Below are 21,396 nucleotides of genomic sequence, written 5' to 3'. Positions count from 1 at the left end.
CATTTTACTACTGATGAGAAGGAATTTAGAAAAAAAAGTGAGAGATGGGAAGAAAAGATGAACATGATTAATAGGTATTTGTTTCATAAAGACCTTAGGGGACTTTTAAACCTTTCATTGCTGTACTCTCACCAAGTGAAGAAATAGTGCACGTGCCTTTCAAAGCTTTCAAAGTAGAACGGAGTAGCTACTTAACCTATTACTGACACTAACTTATCCCATTCGGGTCCTGTTACTATGAAGTGAGTTATTCTCTACATATTGATGCAAGAATAAATGTTGGCTGTATTCATTATTTTTTTTCAAACAGGTACCTAAATTATGCCAAAGAAGAAAAGGTTTCACTTTGAATCTAACGTTGCAAATAATCGCTCCTGAAGACTAAAACACATTTCTTGTTCTGTCGCCCTTCCCTCCATCCTTCAAAAACGTATTTTTTACTTTTCCAGTTCTTTTAATTTTTTAAAAAAAGCCTAATCTATTTTACTTCGCATTTTTCTTTTTTCTTTTCTTTTTTTTTTTAAAAGAATCACTGCTGTTCTCCAAACCAACTTTGTAGAAATAGAGGGAAGTTAAAACTTTCTACAGGATTTAAATCTTTAAAGTTCTGGATATGCGAGACAGCCATTCACTTCTAATAAAGATCTTGCCATTGCAAGCCGTACTTTACTAACAACTGCCTAATATGTATTTATGAAGGCTCGATTGAGTACTTAAACCTGGACCCACAGATGTAGTGAATACAGTAGTACAAAATTTGTATCGCAGTTTGCTTTCGAAAGTTGTTTATTTGCAGTGGTATATAATTTTTATAAATAATCCGGTCAAATATGTTCATGAATAATTTATTAATCTCCCAGTTGTTGAAGTAGGGTGCGTACACACGCGCTCTTCAGGGATGTATCTCTGTGTATTCACACAGCACGCAGGAAAGAATCTACTGCCGATTTCCAGAAATGACACGGAAAAGGTGAAAACGAACCAGATGTGTATGATTAGATGTCTACAGTCTCACTCATAAAAGGGCAGTGCTTCGGCGTCCAACTGGTGAGTTACAAAACCCCACAAAAATAAACAAAACCAGTTGCCATAAATCGCGGCTCCCCGCAGGATTACGCGCTGGGCGAGGAACCGGGAGGGGGCAGTTGGCGGGAGGTGGGGGTCGACCCGGACGCGGTCCGCCACCTCCCCGGGGGCTTTTTGGGGAACTGAGCCGGTGACCACCCTGGGTGAGCGCCGAGCGGAGGAGAAAGTGCCCAGCGCGTCCACAAAGCGCCCGCGGCCGCCGCTCCAGCTGAGGCTGGGCAGCTCCGGCGGCCGGCTCAGAAGGAAGGGCTGGACGGAAGCGGGGGCGGGGGGCGCCGAGCGCCGAGGCCCGCGGGCTGGCGGGCGGGGAGGCCCCGGGCGGGGAGGCCCCGCAGCCCGCGCCGCCGCCCCGAGCCGCGTGCGCGCGCGGCCGCATCAGCTGAGCGCGCGGCGCGTGTCACGTGGTGCGCGTGTCGAAGGTCACGGCGCGCTCACAATGGAGCTCTCGGAGTCTGTGCAGAAAGGCTTCCAGATGCTGGCCGATCCCGGCTCCTTCGACTCCAACGCCTTCACGCTTCTGCTCCGGGCGGCTTTCCAGAGCCTGCTGGACGCCCAGGCGGACGAGGCCGTGTTAGGTAAGCAGCTCGGCTCGGAGCTGGATCGGCCTGGGTGGAGGGGCTCTCGGAGGAGAGGAGCGAGAGGGCGAAAGCCCCGGGAAGAGGAAGTCTCCGGGTTTTGCCCTTCGCTCCGGACGGAGTGTGGAGACGTGACTCTGCCAGGACCCAGAGCGGACCCTGAGCATTGTTCTGTCCCCTCTTGGCACCTGCACACAGCCAGCTACACGTTCTTGGCCCGATTTCCCTCCCAGTGTCTTTGTTCCTTTGGAAAGCCCGTGTTCAAGTCTTGTTTGTGGCCTAAACATGTAAGGTTTTCAGACTGGTCTGAGACAGTGGCTGTTTTGACACTTGGACTTCATCAGGGGAGCTCCTTGTAATTCAAGCTTCCTGGACTGGCTAGCAGACGTTTAAAAGGGTCTGTTCCCTAAGTACTTACTAGGTCGAATAGTGTTGACATATTCCAACTAGGGGAATACCTCGGGTTCCCATGACCACTCCAACACCCCTGCTTAGTATGTTTTACACCGGTTCTTCTAGATCCCTAAGATAGGGTGCATAATGTTTTGTTCCGCACCAGTTACCAGGAGGCGACTTTCTTAAGAGTTCTGATCAGTGATTTCGGAGTACAGTGGAAGTTTGGGCTACGAGAATATTTTAAAACAGACCGCTTTTAGATAATTTCCTTAAATGTATCAACAATTCAAATTTTTGGTTTGTGTTCCTATAGTTTCATGAACTAGACACTTCTACAAAAAATATGAAAGTGGAAGTTCTTCAAACGAAAATAGTAACCACCACCTGGGTTAATCTCAAAAGGGGGGGGGGAGGAGATGACTGTCAAAACCTGAAAATACTGATGGAATTCTGAAATTTCTTTTATATTCAGAACTCATGTCCTACTGCCCACCCTTCTTGATGTATTAATGTCCACGGAGTTATCTACCCTCAAGTTTCATCATTTTTAGAGTGAAAGTTATCATTAAATTTTCATCATGTAAAATGTTTATCTTTTGTTTTTCCTTTGAATTTACTCCAGTGTTAAAATGTCCACTGTTATTTTTTCTTTGGGGGCCATGTTTTCAAAAATAGTAAAAATACAAAGGCAAAAGAAGGTAATTGAAAACAGATAAAAGGCAGGATTATTGATGTGTTCTCTTTATTGTTTTGCAATTGACCTTGCAGCTCATCTCATTTACTTAAAATTGACAGTCCCTATAGTTGAATTATTTTTGTTATCTTGTTAAAAGGGATTTTTATCTAAATTAAAATATCCTTTTTGGAAATATAACTATAAAGAACTTATTATCACAGGCATCATTGGCAGTTAATTTATTTTAGATCACCCAGACTTGAAACACATTGACCCTGTGGTTTTAAAACATTGTCATGCGGCAGCTGCAACTTACATACTGGAGGCAGGAAAGCACCGAGCTGACAAATCAACTCTAAGGTACAGGATTTATTTAAATATTCATTAATTTTCAAATAGTATCTTTATGATTGCAATTTCAGTTTTTAAAATGCAGACTAAACTTTGGCATTTCCCTCCCTCTAGCACGTATCTGGAAGACTGTAAATTTGACAGAGAGAGAATAGAACTGTTTTGCACAGAATATCAGGTTTCTTACTTTGAATTTTTAAATTAACAATTGCCACTTTTTCTTCTCCACTATTTACAAAGATGTTTTCTTTCTTTTCTTTTCTTTCTTTCTTTTCTTTTTTTTTTTTTTTTTTTTTCTCTCTCCCCAGAATAATAAGAATTCCCTAGAAATCCTACTGGGAAGGTAGGTTCTGTATAAGGTGTCAAGCTGAGGCACTTTTCACTTGCAGGTATGAATGGAGAGTGCTGGTGTGAAACAAAATAGGGCAAAAAAACTGGATCCTGATCCAAAGAAAAGGGCCAAAGGGCAAATGAAACAATTGAAGTTAAGCTAATGTTTTTAAAGATAAAAGATAATTCAGATAATTTTAGAATGCTTTTATTCTTTAGAACTTAAAATGAAGTTCAGCAGTGTTTTAAAATGGATTAAAAGGGGTGAGGGGTGGAAGGTAAATACTGAAAAGTTTTCTGTAGATATTATATACAAAATTATCATTGTATCTTTCAGTATAGGCAGATCTCTCCCTCATATAACTGATGTTTCTTGGCGCTTGGAATATCAGATAAAGGTAAAGTTTAGCAAACTGTTCTCCAAAGGAATTTAGGGAACTTTTAAAAAATAGTTACTGACATGTATGTGTTGTATTGTTTTAGACCAGTCAACTTCATAAAATGTACAAACCTGCATATTTGGTAACCTTAAATGTAGAGGTATGTATAGATAATCCCTGTCTAAAAATGAAATATGTAATGAAAATTTAAAATTTCTTGATTTAAATAAACAGCATTTTTTCTTCCCTAGAACACAGATTCCCGATCCTACCCAGAGATTAGTTTTAGTTGCAGCATGGAACAATTACAGGTACAGTATTAGGATCTCTGAATATGCTTCTTTATAAAAGAGAATTATGCTATGGAAAGTTCAAAAGAAAAATAACCACCTGTCAGCAGATAAATTACTCTTGCTTAAGAATTTAATGGGAAGGGAGCTTGAAATATTTTAACAGTGGGCTTCACTTTTGAAATGAAGATGTTCCTTAGTATTACTAGTGTTCTATATTTGCTATTCCTTTTAATTAAAAAAAAAACTTCCAAAGTGTAATGTTAGTGTAAATTCCTTCAATTCATGAGGAGTTTGATTCAATAAGATACAGCAAAATTAAAAGCATGACTTTGAAAATTTCTTTGCTTTCAAAAATTAAGCTTTTCAAAATTGTGTTTTTAAGCAGCAGTTTTAAATGACTTTATGAAAGGGAAAGTATGATTTTAAAACTTTATACTGCCGTGTAAGAATGGGGAAATTGAAAAGTACATTGATTGATGGGTATGACAACGAATTTCTTTCTTAGTACTTAAAAAAATGAATATCAGTCCTGGAAATTTAGATGAAAGTGAAAATTTCAGACATGTCCTGCAGTCATATCAATGTAACAAACTTTAAATTTACACAAAATATATATACAGCATAACCTTCTTTAGATAACTTGAGACATTTAATTTAGATACACCTTTAAGTTATGAGGATTGGGTTAGAAATCATGTTTCAACCTGAGGGCAAATAGCTGATTTGAAGATATTTTAGAGAAAATGCTTCTTTTCACGGATACTAGTTTGTCAAAGGTTAAAATTCTGGTGAATTCTAAACTAGTTTTGACAGTGTTCTCCCGACTTTTTTCTTGCACCCCTCTCGCCCTCTCGAACTTGGATACTTCGTTACATGCCTCATGCTTAAAACATGGCATATTTTAGGACTTGGTGGGGAAACTTAAAGATGCTTCGAAAAGCCTGGAAAGAGCAACTCAGTTGTAACTTTGGGATGCTAAAGATCCGCCGAATCTAGAGGAAAACCAGAAACGTCTTGCCTTCAGCCGAAGCATCATTCGTGCGAGCTGGATGTCCTCATTTTTAGAAGAAAAAATAATTCCTTTTGAATTTATGTACTCTTCAATATCGACTTTTTTTTTTTTACTTGTGAAAGGATTAAGAGGGAAATTCTGCCTAAGTGTTCGAATTGTCTTTAGTATTAACTGTACATTTCTTCTATTTTTTATCTTTTTCAAGTCCTATGAAAGGAAGTGATCTTACACCCTGAATAAATAAGGTGGTGTTCCCACAAAGAGTGGTGATATTGTGTTTGAAGTTTGTGTTAATTATTACTTTGTGCGAGGAGCTAGATACGATTAGCGTTAACTTTTAACGACCGTTCTTCCTCCGGATGGAACAGTGGGAGAGGATGCGCTCTCCCGGGTCGGTGAAGACCCCAGTTGCGGGAAGAGGGAGCAGAGCGGCGGCCGTGGGCGGCCCGTTACCTGCGCTGCAGGGCTCGCCCGCCACCCGACCCTCGCCGCCCGCCCGGCGCGGAGCCCTGCCCCGGAGCGAGCCACTGCCCGCGCGCGCCCCGCCTTGGTCGCCGGCAGGGGGGAAGGGGCCGGCGCGGCCGCGGGAAGACTGGGGCGGGCGCTGTTGTTTCCGTGAGCCCAACTCCGGCGCAGGTTCCGCGCCGCGGCGCCGGAGTCTGGGCCGCGGCGCATTGAGCCGGCAGGGCCGCGCCGGGGGCAGTGGCCGGGCGCTCCTGTCCGCGAGAGACCGTGGACGTGTGCGCCGCGGGCGGTCCAGAGAAAGAAATAACTGGGGGTGGGGTGGGCTGCGCGGCGTGCGGGGCCGGAGCGATGCCCGCGCCGAGAGTAGGGTGGCGCGTGTGGCGCTGTGGAGAAATGTCTCCGCGACCGCGCCAGCGCCGCCGCCGCTGCCGCCGCGGCGCAGAGCGAGGGGGAGGGGGCTGGGCGCGCGGCTCCGAGGGGAGGGGGCGGCCACGGGCCCGACTACACCGACACTAATTCCCAGGCCGCCCTTAAGGAATGAGGGGAGCACGTGACCCGGTGGGGGGGCGGCAGGGGGAGGGGGCGGGCGGACTCTGAGCCATTTTGGAGCCGGTGTCAGTTTCCACTCTGCCTTCAGCGGTGCATTTTTTTCCACCCTCCCCTCCCCCTCCTCATCCTTCCTCCCCTCCCCCCGCCTCGCCGCCCGCACGCACACACACGGCGCCCCCCACCCGCTTTCCTCCCCCCACAGCAACTATGAAATAATAATCATAGTATTAAAGGCAGAGATCGGGGCGAGACAATGGGGATGTTGGCGAGGGAGCCCCGATCCGGATTAGAAACACCTCCCAGCCCCGCAGAATAATACCGATCGCGCCCCCTCCGCGCGCTCCCTCCCCCGAGTGCGGAGCGGGAGGAGGCGGCGGCGGCCGAGGAGGAGGAGGAGGCCCAGGAGGAGGAGGCGTTGGAGGCCGAGGCGGAGGAGGAGGAGGAGGCCGAGGAGGAGGAGGAGGAGGCCGAGGCGGAGGAGGAGGAGGAGGCCGGGCTCGGGAGGCAGCATGAGCCGAGCGCGGCGGCCGCGGCTCCTCTCGGCTGCGCTCGTTGCCCATTGACAGCGGCGTCTGCAGCTCGCTTCAAGATGGCCGCTTGGCTCACATTCATTTTCTGCTGAACGACTTTTAACTTTCATTGTCTTTTCCGCCCGCTTCGATCGCCTCTCGCCGGCTGCTTTTTCCGGGTACGTAGGAGGCGAGGCGCCTCCGGGACGGGGCCGGGGGGCGGCGGGGGCCGCGCGGGGCTCGGGCCGGCCGCGGTGGCCGGGAGGCCGCCCCCCCGCGCCTGGCCCGCGCCGGCCGGGAGGCGCTGACAGCGTGGGCGCCGAGCCCCGCCGCCCGCCGCCGCCGCCGCCGCCCGCGCGCCGCCCGCCCCGCGCCGCGAGCGCGCGCCCGCCGCCCGCCGCCTCCCGCGGCGCCGGGACCGACCCGCAGCCCGCGCCGCCGCCGCCAGCCGGGCTCGGCGCCGCTCCAGCCGCCGCCGCCCGCTCAGCCCGGACGCGCCGCGCGCGGCCCCACGTTTTAGTTCCTTTCTCCCCCGCGCGCCCCTCAGCACCCTCGCGACGCACATGGTCCCCGAGAAGAACACTTCTATTTCCAGCCTCCGCGGCTCTCCCGGCCACAGCGCCCTTTGTTGAGAGGTAGATTTTGATGAAACGGGGACGGGCTCCTGAAATCGGGAGCTGCTTGGGTCAAGTGGCTTCCCTCCTCTCCCGAAGAAAGGGCTTTTGAGGGGTTTGAACATCCAGGGAACGCCCCCATTTTATAGGGACGGGTTACGTGGGGGGCAGCGATCCCGCCAAGGTGGTTGTTAGACTGGAGGGAGCCCCAACAAAAATGTTATTAACTTAAGTTGGAGGGACACTTGTGTGAAATTGGATGGCTTGTAAGATGGCGGTTCCCAGTTGTTTCCAAGGTCTTCTGCATTTGTATGGAAAATGGTAAAGTTTTCAAGGTGGTATTTGTTGGGAGGCTTGGACCAGGGCTGTGAACATTGTCGGGACGTGCTCACCGGGAAGTGGGCATTTCAAATTTGGAGCTTTTTTGGAGTGAAGATGGTGACTGGACGTTAGTCTTGGTAGAGGTTTCCTTTCTCTCTCCACTTCTTTCCCCCCTTTTCTCCCCCCCCCAACCCCCTGGCAGAGATTGCGACTTTTCTCTCTACCTTTACTTTGGGATGTACCCAAAATCGTGACATTAAGTCCACTGCGTTTTATAGGTTTTGCTAAATGTCAGGATAGGTCATGTGGTAAAGGGATGCTTTAGAAAAGGAGCACTAAAAAGTTGATTGCTTATGTTTACGCAGTCATTTGGGCTTGACAGCGATGGAGCATGATCTTTTCCCCAGAGATTTACAGTTAATAATTGGAAGTAAACAAGTAGAGAGACTTTGATCATTCCCAATTGCAATAAAAGGATTTAGTGGGCTTAGTGGTCACGGTTCAATATTTGAAAGAGAATCATGTATTAACCCCTTCAAGTAGGCAAAATTCCCAGCATATTTATCCAAACGCGAGTGTAAGTTAGTGTTATGTTGAATGTTAGGAGTAGCTCAAACTATAGAGAAATTTTAACCCCCAAGTTTTGGAAACACATTATAAGCTACACTGAAGACCTGATACTTAAGGATGTGAGTGGTTGACAGTACAATTTATGAGACTGTTTGACCCAAATAGTAACATTTGGGTTTTAAGTAGACCAATGAAAATTTTCTCAGAAGTTGATTTTATGAGCAAAATGATAAAATTTTTATACTTGAGTTCATTTCCATAAATCTCCAAAGTGTAGGAATGATGAAACAACCTACCTGTGCAAATTATGCCCCCTAGTAACAATATCTTTAAAGCCATTTAAGACACTGTATTCATGCATATATACACACATACATGCTTTTGTAAGAAAATTACATATTTAATTATAATTTAGAAACCCATTGACACTCTACCACTGATTTATTGGATGTACCTAAGTGTCCAAATATACAAAATTCTCCCAAAGAGTCAAGTTAACCCCATCTTTACCCATACTTGTGTAGATCTGTGAGCCCCAACTGGGGTTATGGAGTTCATTTGCATTTCTTAGAGTGCAGTAGTCCAGCTGATTGTTAACATAAGATCTTGCTTCTGTTTTCCTTCATTTTGACATTACTAGTGTTAGGCCTCCAACTAAAAACTGACAGCCCCAACTGAGTATCTTATAATGGCAAGTTTTAACTCTTGAACATTTGCAGCATCATATATGTTTGGTGCATTTTTGGTAGTTTAAGGGCACTTTCTCTGTTGGTAACCTAGTAGATTTTCATTTCTAAGGTACAAGAGATTGTTTCTTAAACTTTATCAAGCATGTCAAACATTTTGGGAGTTTTTCATTATGTTGTCAGTACTTTCCAATTGGATAAAAAGATTAAGAACTGATTTTTATATAAGCAACAAAGTAATATTTATTAGCATTGTAAACACCAAGAGGACTGTGGCCAAATTCTTCTGAACTGAGGGAGAGTTGTGTGAATTAAGCCTTAAAATGAATTTGAAAGGGTTTTTTGGTCAAGTACATATGATTTAAACGTTCAAATCAACCAGTAGATAACCCTCCACTGAGGTTTGATTATTCTATGAGTTAATATCTGTATTTGTGTGGTGTTTGGTTTTCTATAAGGTAGAGAAGAAATAAAGGCAGCTGTTTTTATTGGAGCCCCTTGGTGAACTTCATGATCCATGGTGTTAGTGTGATATACTTTCACAGGCAAATAGAGGTTATCACCTTGCTAACTATCTTTCTAGGAAAGATCCTGTGGTTTCACAAGGAGAGTTTTCTTTAAGCACCAAGAAGGCTGGTCTTTAATCAAGTACAATTGGCCTTAATATTACTACTCTTTAGGACACTGCACCTTCTACAGCCCCTCTGCCAGTCCTCTTAGATTTATGTTAACATATGTTGCCATTATTATTCTAAACAAATAATCCAAAGATATCTGAGGAATCACACATGAAATTTTCTGGGTGAGGTTGCTGGTTGCCACTGAGGTCACTTTCCTAAGAGAGATTTGGTTTTGCTTTTGGCCATTTTTTCAGTAATAAACTCAATTTCAGCCATCAAGGTATGTTGATTGTTATTTCCTTCTTCTGCATTAAGAGTCCTTAAGAAATAAAGCCTCAGAGGCATCTTACTCCAAGTTTCACAAGTTCCTAGACTTCTACTCAAGGCAGCAGTAGTTCAGTTAGGTCTAGAAGCTTAGTCTTATTTCAGGTTCTAAAGTGAATGAAGGTAGTGGTGGTAGTAAGAAATGTTACTTTTCAGCACTACTACACGAAGTAATTGACTTCTCTGATTGTCCTCTGGTGTATTGTTGCTGACAGTTCCCCACCGTCACTTTTCTATAATATATCTTTTGGGAATATCATTTCATCGTGTGGGAGTTTATATGGAAGTTGGGCTGAGAAAAATGACATTTGTTTTTCTCTCCTATCGTTACTCTGGGTTGACAAGGTGTTGATTTAGCGTTGGGAATGGGCTGGTCACATGGTTCTTTACATATTGTCACTATCCTACTGATTAGTTTTTCTAGCTCCCAGCACAGTTTGTTCGAATAAAGCACAGTGCTTTGCCCCCACTCCATCCCCACCCGCCTTGAAAAATAAATTCAGCTTTCAGCCCATCCAGAACTTTGGTTCATCTAATCTACAAGAGTACGTCTTATTAGAGAAGGAAGCTTTAAAGAGGTTCGGTTCAATAAACATCTATGCAACTTGAGCCTTGACAGTTTGGGACTAAGTGCACAGTTGGCAATTCTCAAAAGGTCCCTTTCGTGAAATTTTTGACCTAGCGATTGCTAACAGGGCAGTCCGAAAGAATCAAGATATGAAACAAGCTCTTCGCACCCAGACGACGTGGAAAGAGGCCCCCAGGAGTGTCCGAAATGGCCGGGAGTGCCGTTTGCATTTTCTTTAGCAGTTTGCCGCCACAGGCTCTGGGGTCCCCTAAGCTGCTTGCCGGGTCGCGGCCGCGGGTGATCCCGGGCTGGAGGGCCTCGCGGGCCCGCCCCACCCCCGCGCCGGCCGCGCCCGCACCCACCCCGCCCCCGCGCCGGCCCCGCCTCCGCGCCGCGCCGCCCCTCCCCCGCGCAAGCCGCCCGGCGGCCCCGCACGCCCGCGGAGGCTCGGGGCTCGGGCCGGGCTCCGCGCGGAGTTGCAGCGGTGGCCGGATGCCAAGTGTAAGTGTAAGTTGCTATGGAAACCCCGACCGAGGCGAGTTCCGAATCCGGAGCGAGACCGAGCCCCGGGCGCCGCCGGATCCGCCCCTCGCATCCCGGCCCCCGGCCGTCCTCTGCACTCAGGCCCCAGCCCGAGGCTGACTAGAGGTGCTGCTCCTGCCCGGCACCCAGCTCCGGAAATTCCAGGGATGCAGATAGAACAGAATTTGTTTTCCCTTTGTAAGCGTCAAAACCTGCCAGGTTCTGGTTGCTTGAACCGTCTAAAACTACAAGAGCTCTAGGATTTTCGACGGAAGATCTGTGAGGAAGTTTTAACAATAAATTCGAAGACCTGGAACAAGCCCTAGTGATTAGTAAATATCTGCGGGGCTGTGGTGTCAGTAGCAGCCGTGGGGCTGCTAGGCTGGAGGACAAATGGAAGAAAGAGACTCGGATAGCTAGGCTCCCAGCCCCCACCCCAGACCTTTTCATCTCTCTCCAGGAATGACCTGAGAGACCAGATGTAACTTTAGTTGGATCTTTTTCACCATTTCAGTACAATTTACCCAGATCTGATTAGGAAATTCTTCTGTAGAAAACATTGGGACTGTCCAGCTGTACAGTGTTAAACGAGTTTTATGAATGCCTCAGCGTTTCAGAGTGTACAATTACTAGGAGTTAGAGATAATCTTGATTCATTTTCTTTGAATTATGGCCAATATCTCTGTGTCTTACAGAATCTTTCATCAAGCAGAAATGCATCGAACAACCAGAATCAAGATCACGGAGCTAAATCCCCACCTAATGTGTGTGCTTTGTGGAGGGTACTTCATTGATGCCACAACCATAATAGAATGTCTACATTCCTGTAAGTACAGAGCTTTAGCCACCTTCTTTTGTGTTATCTATATTACCATAGTTCATCTTGAAGTTTTTAAAAATTATAAACAATTCCCATAATCCTTGGGAATATTGGTACAGACTGGTGGGAGTCATTTTGTTCTCTTTAATATAGTGACTTCTTATTACTACCTACTTTATTACAAGCATGCAGTGTATAAGTGTTCTCAGGGTATTGATTGGTTTAGGATGTTTCCTTGGAAATTTTTAATTTTAAGTTTCTGACACTATTTTAATTAGCTCCTAATTTCTAAATTTACAAATCTTTACATGTTCCCACTTCTAGTCTGTAAAACATGTATTGTACGTTACCTGGAGACCAGCAAGTATTGTCCTATCTGTGATGTCCAAGTTCACAAAACCAGACCACTGCTGAATATAAGGTAAGAAGATGATTAAAGTCCTTGTTAGTAATTGTTACTGGAGTTGCCTAATTTACAAGACAGAAGGTGATCTGTGTGCTTTGTGGAGGGTGGTCCTTTAATTCTTTCTAAATAATTAATTTATTTTAATGGTGACCAAGCTTAGACAATGTTCAGTACTATTCTAGTGATTTTAAGTTTTTTTCTGTCCTTTAAAAACTGAAATAATTTTCTTTTTCGTATTCCTTTATTGATGTCATGACAGATGAGAATGAGATTTTTAAAGTCCTTCCATGTTCTCTCTATTCACTTTTCATACTAGCAAATTTAGTAACTTGAAAGGCACAAAGTATGTTTTTGCTGATTTAAAAGTGTACTACTATATAAAGAGCCTTATTCTCATAATTTTAATTTTTGTATAGTTATAGAAAGCATCACAATCAAGTAAGATACCATAGCACACACACAAAAAAACAGAATCTCTAAAAACTGAGAAACATTTCTAGTTTTGCTGTATTAGTAGATGATTCCCTTATTCTTTTTCAGGTCTGATAAAACTCTTCAAGATATCGTATACAAATTAGTTCCAGGGCTTTTCAAAAGTGAGTAACTTGCTTACATGAATTTAAAAAGATTATTCATTGGTTTTTATCTGCTACACCAAATTTTTAAATCATTCCCCCCCTAGATGAAATGAAGAGAAGAAGAGATTTTTATGCAGCTCATCCTTCAGCTGATGGTAAACTTTGTGGGATAGGGGGAACAAGGGTTATTTTATTTGGGGGGAGGACATAAACAGTAATTAAATTTTATTAAAATTGAGTTTACTCCAGAGTACCCCTTCTATTTTCCTATGTTAAAATATTTTATATGTTCAATTATTTAAAACTTAAACTTTATAATGTCTTTGTAGCTGCCAATGGCTCCAATGAAGATAGAGGAGAAGTTGCAGATGAAGATAAAAGAATTATAACTGATGATGAGATAATAAGCTTATCTATTGAATTCTTTGACCAGAATAGGTAAATTCTCTGGGAAATCTTATTTTATGTTAGTGTGTTTATTAGATACATTGTTTCACTAATAAATTTCCATTTCTTAGATTGGATCGGAAAGTAAACAAAGACAAAGAGAAATCTAAGGAGGAGGTATGTTCCATATTACAAAAACTGAAGAATTATGGATTCTAGACTTTATGAGGGTTTATGTTGCTCTCCAGAATATTCTGGGGTTGAATACTGCTGTTATATTTATAAGAAAACCGTCATGTTTAATGTTTATGAGAAATCTACATGGGATATTTAATGATTAGAATTTATTTTATACATGGTTGCTATTACAAAATATTTTACATATTTCATGTTTAATACTTTAATATACTTAAGAGTATACTAGGAATTCATACAGTATTCATTTTAATGGTGAATTCAAAGTATAGTTTAGTTGCATCTGATTTTGGTATTAGTATCTTTTATCATATTTAGGCAATTGAATTGAAACTTTCTTCTTATCTGAAAGTTAGGAATTTAAAAACATTACTATTGTAAATATGCTCTTAGGTGAATGATAAAAGATATTTACGATGCCCAGCAGCAATGACTGTGATGCACTTAAGAAAGTTTCTCAGAAGTAAAATGGACATACCTAATACTTTCCAGGTACCTTCCTTATCATCTTCATGCATTTTATGTTGATTTTTTTATTTAATTTTTTTATTTTTGAATTCTGAAATCCAAAAATCAATATAAAAATTCAGATTTAGTGTTAAAATGTAATATATCTCTTAAAATATCTTGGGTATTTTTTATTCTATGAAAATAAATCCCTTAGTAATTTCTGGAAATGATTTCCATTTGAAATGTGAAGAATTCTTTGTCCAAGTGTTTGGAGAAAAAAAAATGTTTAAAGCACTGTTGAATTATATTTAGATGACAAAAACTTGTAAATTTATCCTTGTTCTTTTGTTAATAATTGAAATATCTTTCAATAGATTGATGTTATGTATGAAGAGGAACCTTTGAAGGATTACTATACACTAATGGATATTGCATACATTTATACCTGGAGAAGGGTAAGTATAGCATATCTACTCTTAGATTAAGCGGGTCCAGTGCATGTAAAGAATTAAGAGTAATTTTTTTTTCCTTTTAACTTTGTAGAATGGTCCACTTCCTTTGAAATATAGAGTTCGACCTACTTGTAAAAGAATGAAGATCAGTCACCAGAGGGATGGACTGACAAATGCTGGAGAACTGGAAAGTGACTCTGGGAGTGACAAGGCCAACAGCCCAGCAGGAGGTATTCCCTCCACCTCTTCTTGTTTGCCTAGCCCCAGTACTCCAGTGCAGTCTCCTCATCCACAGTTTCCTCACATTTCCAGTACCATGAATGGAACCAGCAACAGCCCCAGTGGTAACCACCAATCTTCCTTTGCCAATAGACCTCGAAAGTCATCAGTAAATGGGTCGTCAGCAACTTCATCTGGTTGATTCCTGAGACTATTAAGGAAAAAAATTTTAAACTCCTGATTTATATAGATATCTTCATGCCATTACAGCTTTATAGATGCTAATACATGTGACTATCGTCCAATTTGCTTTCTTTTGTAGTGACATTAAATTTGACTATAAAAGATGGACTAGATGTGATATTCATATGGACGTTAACTGAAAAGAAAGATTGTTCCTATAAAGAATTGGATTCTGAGAAGGCAGGCAAGGTTTTTGTTTTTGTTTTGTTTTGTTTTTCTGTGTGTTAGGAAAGATGTGAAATGGTTTCTGTAACCATTGTTTGGGTTTGGAAATACTCTGCAGTGGATAGAAGCATTGGGCCATAGTTTGTTAATCTCAACTAACGCCTACATTACATTCTCCTTGATTGTTCTTGTTATTACGCTGTTTTGTGAACCTGTAGAAAACAAGTGCTTTTTATCTTGAAATTCAACAAACAGAAAGAATAAGCATAGAATAATGCATTCTATGTAGCCATGTCACTGTGAATAACAATTTCTTGCATATTTAGCCATTTTGATTCCTGTTTGATTTTTACTTCTCTGTTGCTACGCAAAACCGATCAAAGGAAAAGTAAACTTAAGTTTTACAATCTGTATGCCTAAAAGCGGGTACTACCCTTTATTTTACTGACTTGTTTAAATGATTCGCTTTTGTAAGAATCAGATGGCATTATGCTTGTTGTACAATGCCATATTGGTATATGACATAACAGGAAACAGTATTGTATGATATATTTATAAATACTATAAAGAAAATATTGTGTTTCATGCATTCAGAAATGATTGTTAAAATTCTCCCAGCTGGTTCGACCTTTGCAGATTCCCATGCCCTATGTTGAACCTTGCTTTTACCAGCACAGATTATTTTCAACATGGATATCTAATTCTAAATTCTGTTCATTGGAAGCAATTGACAAGTCATCATAATACTGACTTTTCTCCAATATACATGTTTGCTTTAAGAATTATTGTTGCAGTAAAGAAAAGCTTTAAAGAATATGGACATAGTGTTTTAACTTTCCATTGGTTATAGTGGAATTGTGTTTTTAAAATGTATATTTATCACTAATTCTAAAACAAATTTTTAAATAAACCAGCTAAGTGCTGGAAGAAGGCATTTTACCTGAAGTTATTTTAATGTGTATTACACGAATAATTTCAAACTTAAGCAGTGCTTTAACAATGGAGTATGCCTTCTCTGTAATGTCTGGAAATACAAACAATTTATAATGAGCTTCTACAGGTATTTAAATAGAGCAAGCATGTTAAATTTAAAACATGAACAACCTCAACACTTTTCAGTTTGTGTTTTGCTTTGGTCGAACTAGGTGTTTGTTCATCACCCATCAGTTATTTGTGAGGGTGTTTATTCTATATGAATATTGTTTCATGTTTGTATGGAAAACTGTAGCTAAACATTTCATTGTCCCCAGTCTGCAAAAGAAGCACAATTCTATTGCTTTGTCTTGCTTATAGTCATTAAATCATTACTTTTACATATATTGCTGTTACTTCTACTTTCTTTAAAGATTCAGTAAATGATGTTTTATGAAGCTACAAAATACATATATTTTTATTTTGACCTAAATTTGTACAGTCCCATAGTAAGTGTTGTTTCTAATTATAGATGTAAAATGAAATTTCATTTGTAATTGGGAAAAATCCAATAAAAAGGATATTCATTTAGAAAATAGCTAAGATCTTTAATAAAAATTTGATATGAAAAGCACAATGTGCAGAAGTTTTGGAAACCCTGTAGTGGATTACAACAGGTAAAAGTTAAAGAGAATACATTGCTGTCTTATAGTGATGTTGCTAAGAAGTACACGCTTTGTTGTATATTGCTTGAGAACCCACTGAAAGATGTATCTGTTTATTTACTATACAGTCTTTGAAGTAAAAGTTACCAATGTTTGCCAATTTTGGTGAATTAAGCTCATTTTTCTAGACTTATGTTTTTCATGTTATCTATGACATAGAAGAGTTAGTTGATGGAAGCTTCAAGTATTGTTTTTACTTTAGATTATCATGTGTATAAAGAATGAAAAAATATTTTTCAAAACCTAAAAACTAAATGCTGGTGGACTGTCATTTGACTTACACAAAACCAAGTTATGAAATCACTGATCTCAAAGACTTGACACCTCAACCTCTTTATGATGGACTCATTTTTGAAATTACTAAAATATCAGATGCATTTATGGCTTACTTAGCACTTTCACCATACTTTTAACTTATTCAATTTATTTTAATTGGGAGTGGATATTTGTCCCTACTCAATTTGAAAATTGCCTAAGTTTAAAAGGATATTTCAGCTAAAATTTCTTTGCCTTTTAATAAAAAGCTGATCATGGTTTGCATTCTTAACCATTACAGTTCTGACAATTAAGATTTGAAAACTTTGCTGAACTACCACTTTAAAAATCTTAACCTTGTGAACATCATTTCATCATTTATCATTTTATCAGTCAAAGCAAGGCACATAAAAAGTCTGCTTTAAAGTGTGACTTTGGCTTGTGATAGTATTCTAGGATCCTATAATACAAAGTTAGTTCTAATAAAATAATCCACAGAAAATGCCTAAATTGATTTCACAGATTTTTAGCTTAAATGCAAAAAGAAAAATGAGACTGGTTGCTCTTGTATAAATAGTAATCTGTCTTGCTTCACACTTGCATACCACTTCACAAGTACTTTTTGCTTTTTAAATTGCCGGCCGTTAATTGCACTGAGTTGAAAAAAGAAAGCTGCCCTTTAGTTGACTTACCCTGTCAACCGCATTGCTTCGTTTCCATATCCATATGTGCAAACGTTAGGATCTGTAGGTAAAATGCAGAAGAAAAAGTAAACTGGCAGGAATGTTCCCTCATCCTTTTCTCTTTCCCCAATATTTAGGATTACAATTCATTTGTGAAGTCTTTCATTATACTTATTGTGTAGGCCTGTCAAGATAAAGTTTTTGTTATGAAAGTTTTAATAGGAACTTAAGTACCCATGTGAAAGGCTACTTGCATTGACCAATAAGAAATGAAGACATTTGATCTTCTTAAATAGCTTATGATAATCTTTGGATCAGATGAGATTTTAGAAACAATCTGCACCTGGAACCTGGTCTCTTTTCAAATCCTGGGGTGAAGGAAGTGTTAAATTTTTTCATTTCTCTCATCTTTTTCTTGCCATTGCATCAGAAATGACAGTCGGAAATTCTGAATTAGTACTTATATGAAACAGAGGCTCTGTTGCATTTTTGAACCATTACGATTGTTTCCCCATAAAGTCTTAACTTGCCTTTTATGACAAACAAAAGCTCTTGATCAATTTGCATTAAAAATGGCTAGAGTTTTATCATGTTAGGTCTGAGCATCTTCTGACAGTACACTAATGAAACCCTTTTCAAAAATCGTATATGCTTTTAAGACATTTGAGTACTACAGAGCACAGAACCCAGCTTTAACACCAAAGTCTTGGGTTAGATATATCATTTCACTTGAGAGTGTTCATGTTCAAAATGAATACTACAACAGGTGATTATTTCTAAACTTGCTCTAAAAAAATTCTGGCGCCTACACATCGGCACACACACACACACACAAACGCTTGAACTGAACTGGAACCACAGAATCAAATAGGTTCTACACAAGGAAGACACAAGGTATTATGTATTCCAGCCTTCCAGTAAATCAGACTTGAGAAATAGTCCTGGGGAAGACCTTGAGCGGGTCAGGTCTTTCTACAAATCTCAAGATCACCCAGTTTTGATTATGAAAGTCTCAGAAAATGTTTACACAGTCGAGTGTTTCCTGTTTCCGCAGTTAATTTTTTTAACGTTTTTTTTTTTTTTCTTCTTTTGGTTCTTGAAACGGATTTCCTTTATTTGCACTAGTTTCTTTTTCTTAGTGTGCAATTTCTGGAGGTCTCACATGAAGAACTACACTATCTGTCTTCATCAAGTCGACGACATCAAAAGTTATTTATCACTGGAAAGACTGCTTATAAGATCCTTGTGAGTTTTCTGAAGAAGTTCAAGTGTAAAACTCATCCTGAAATCCCATTTAACCCTCTAAATAAATAGTAAGCGTTCAATAAAAACTTCCAATGAATTAAATTACGCTCATTCTCCTGATCCTTGCATTAAAAAATATCCCTTCCATAGATTATCAGAAGTAACATAAAAACAGCAGGTGTTGCTCCTTCAGAATCATTTACACATCTGGAGAAATAGTCCTTCTTGCTCTGTTTGTGGGGTCATCATATGATCCAAACTTCACAGTGAACGTGATTTCAAGGTCCGTGCCAATTCGGAGATCTCCAACTCTGTGCCCTCCTCCATTATCTAGAACCCAAGTCGAGAGCACAAGCTTAGGTGGAAAGCAGCCGACTAGGGTACTTTTCCTAAGTTGGAATGGAAAGGATGAGAACATGACAGAGGTAAATTAAGAGGTCACTGGAGCCAGAGGAGTCTGTCAAGCCCGTCTTAGGTCTAAATGACCCGGAAAGTGTAAGATATTCCAACGAAGGGGAAATCGGGAGCACAATGCGCAGTGCGGAAAATAAAGCCGAGGACGAGGATGACTAGAGTGAGGAAGAGCCAAGGCTCTCCACCAAAAGGGGAAAAAAAAACCCTTCTTAGGTTCTAGCGCTCTGTGGAAAGGACCCCCACCTGGAAGAAATGACCTCGCTTCGCTTGCAGCGCTGCCTTCCCTGTTAGGGGGCCTTTACCAAAAGGGCATGTTAAGGAGGAACCGGCTCTTCTTCCTTTCCTTAGTTTTCAAGTAGGAGCTCTCCAAGGAGTGGAAAGGGCTGCAGCTCCAGCCCGGTTCCGAACGGCGCTGCGGGCTCTCTGCTTTCCTCAACTCGCGAGCCGCGGCTGCGGGCAACCAGGAGGCCATTTTGCGCGTGCGCCGCTCGCCGCGCGCCGCCCTCCACTCGGCGTACGCGGATCCCGCCAAATTTGAAAGCGAGATTGTCAGGCCCTACAGGGCTTGGAGAGGTGGGGGGACCACGTAGTCCACCCAAATCGGATCCGGTGGTGAGCGGCGGCGACAGACTGGGCGCGTGCAACCTCTCAAGGTGGACACTTCCTTTCGCAGGCTTGCACATTGTCGGGGCCGCCCGGCAGCCGAGGCGCGGAGATGAACCCACAGACCCCAGACTCTGCGAGGGCAGGAAAGCGACCCACGCTAGGGGTAGGAAGACGCTTCCTAGGCAGAATCCACAGACGCGAGTTTTAATAAGAACCGTGCACCATAATCGTCTCTTTGTCTTCCTCCCCTTTCCCGCTTCAAATTCCAAACCCTTTCTCCTTCAATAAAGACGTGTCCTTGGAGTTTATTTTGTTGGGTGGATTTTAAACAAAATTCTTTACAAATACAAAACTGCCAAGGTTCCCCAAGTTGACTTTGTGGGAGGTGACGGGCTAGAACCAGCGGAGAGCATCCTGCTGAACTTGTTAATCCCCTGGGTAGGAACCTTGACAGAGTGACAGTGTTGAGGGGGGTGGCTGTGCAACCAGGAGTATCAAGATCTGGACAGAAGATCATTCCTTCGGACCCAAAGGTGAAGAAGCCTAAGTGGGTTCCCGGGCAGGGCGGATCTGAGAGGCTATCGCCCTCTCGCTACTGGCAGCGCAAAGGAGGGGCGGGTGTGAGGCTGGGACGTCGTCTGCAAAAGCTGCCCGGACGCTGGCGGCTTCCTGCAGAGCCCGCGTTCGCTGGATTCCCAGGGCGTTAGCGCTTCACTGACCCGGGGTTCCACTGGGAGAGGAAGGAGCGACCTGGAAAAAGGATTTGGGGAACCGCGGAGAAGTGAAAGCAACCTAAAATGGGCGACGCTTGGAGAGTCCTCTTTATCAGTGTAGCAGGCTGCAGGAGCCGCCATTTGGTGGCGGATTTCGGTATTTCAGTAGCACTTTGTGCTGAACGTTACAACTGGCTAGTCTACGTGGCATCCTCGTTTTTTGTTTCTTGTTTTTGTTTTGTTGTTGTCTTAACCGCTGTTTTACCAAATGCAAATTTCCCTCTAACTTGCCTCTCCTGGGGGCATTAAACCCTTATCCTTCAGGCAATGCAACCGCTGCGGGGTGGGCCGGGGAACATTTCCTGGGGCTCCACTGGCCGACACCGTGCCTAACGGCCAAAGGAAAGGTGATGGAGCTCAGGATGACCCTAAAGGGGCGTTTTGTACCCCATTTTCCCGAGACTGGAGCGATTCTGAGCCCGCAGCATTCCTCTCCCCAGTGCAGAGAAATTTCATCTCCTTTGGGGTCTTGATGGACATTGTCTTTCGCCCCATCGTGCCTTTTCCCTGGTTTCCCGCCTCACACCTCTAGATAGCAAAGAAGGGAAAGAACAAGCCCAGGCCTGGCAGGAGATAGGCGACCCGACGAGAGCAGCTCCGAAGAAAGTATGGGGTTAGGATCCTGCTCTGCCCAGTTCTGCCTGGAACTCCTGGAGACCGGGAAAGGCAGTCATTTCTGTGAAGTGCCAGAGTCTGGTATCCCCACCTTGGGTCGCCAAATCTTCGAGGGTTGCGATTTAGAGCCCCCAAAGCATGCGTGGCTACTGAGTGGAGAACAAAGGGCCAAGGGGTGCAGGTGACGCGAGTCGGAGTGCGCGGCTCCCTCTGCTCTGCGAGACTCTGTCGGGGGCGCTGGCAGGGTTGAGTCTGGGCCTGGAAACCCGCCTGCGGGCGCTCGGCCGAGCCCGCGGGCCTGCCTCCCAGACCCACGGAATGATTCCAGTCTTCGAGTCGGAGCTGCCATGTTGCATTCACGCAGGGCGCCAGTGTTTTGACGCTTCCGAGTCAGCGACGCCCCCAA

At 42.8% G+C, this 21,396-nt stretch overlaps 2 protein-coding genes across 6 annotated transcripts; both read left to right on the top strand.

The window, feature by feature from the left end:
• The first annotated feature begins 904 nt into the window (after positions 1–904).
• Commd3 (COMM domain containing 3) lies at positions 905–5,369 on the top strand. 3 transcript variants are annotated; one of them, XM_047520785.1, is made up of 9 exons: positions 910–1,047; positions 1,547–1,661; positions 2,982–3,093; positions 3,199–3,262; positions 3,393–3,427; positions 3,752–3,812; positions 3,898–3,954; positions 4,046–4,105; positions 4,993–5,369. In XM_047520785.1, the coding sequence occupies exons 1-9, from the start codon at positions 1,000–1,002 to the stop codon at positions 5,050–5,052; spliced, it is 612 nt and encodes a 203-aa protein (XP_047376741.1). In that variant the 5' UTR covers positions 910–999; the 3' UTR covers positions 5,053–5,369. The 3 variants fall into 3 exon arrangements, with proteins under 3 accessions (XP_047376744.1, XP_047376741.1, XP_047376742.1); XM_047520786.1 differs by lacking the exon at positions 910–1,047 and having other exon boundaries at positions 1,225–1,661; XM_047520788.1 differs by lacking the exons at positions 3,199–3,262; positions 3,393–3,427 and having other exon boundaries at positions 905–1,047.
• An 853-nt stretch (positions 5,370–6,222) lies between these two features.
• Positions 6,223–16,657, top strand: Bmi1 (BMI1 proto-oncogene, polycomb ring finger). Of its 3 annotated transcripts, none has more exons than XM_047520782.1 (10): positions 6,223–6,801; positions 11,543–11,673; positions 11,992–12,088; positions 12,614–12,669; positions 12,756–12,806; positions 12,981–13,089; positions 13,170–13,215; positions 13,627–13,725; positions 14,058–14,138; positions 14,227–16,656. In XM_047520782.1, exons 2-10 carry the CDS (start codon positions 11,562–11,564, stop codon positions 14,554–14,556), a joined length of 981 nt encoding a protein of 326 aa, XP_047376738.1. In that variant the 5' UTR covers positions 6,223–6,801; positions 11,543–11,561; the 3' UTR covers positions 14,557–16,656. The 3 variants fall into 3 exon arrangements, with proteins under 3 accessions (XP_047376738.1, XP_047376739.1, XP_047376740.1); XM_047520783.1 differs by lacking the exon at positions 6,223–6,801 and adding an exon at positions 7,079–7,257 and having other exon boundaries at positions 14,227–16,657; XM_047520784.1 differs by lacking the exon at positions 6,223–6,801 and adding an exon at positions 10,736–10,826 and having other exon boundaries at positions 14,227–16,657.
• Positions 16,658–21,396: the final 4,739 nt, after the last annotated feature.

Source organism: Sciurus carolinensis, chromosome 12 (genome assembly GCF_902686445.1).
Source record: "Sciurus carolinensis chromosome 12, mSciCar1.2, whole genome shotgun sequence".
NCBI classification, from domain to species: domain Eukaryota; kingdom Metazoa; phylum Chordata; class Mammalia; order Rodentia; family Sciuridae; genus Sciurus; species Sciurus carolinensis.
The sequence above is the reverse complement of the archived record's forward strand: the minus strand, read 5'-3'. Positions and strand labels throughout refer to the sequence as shown.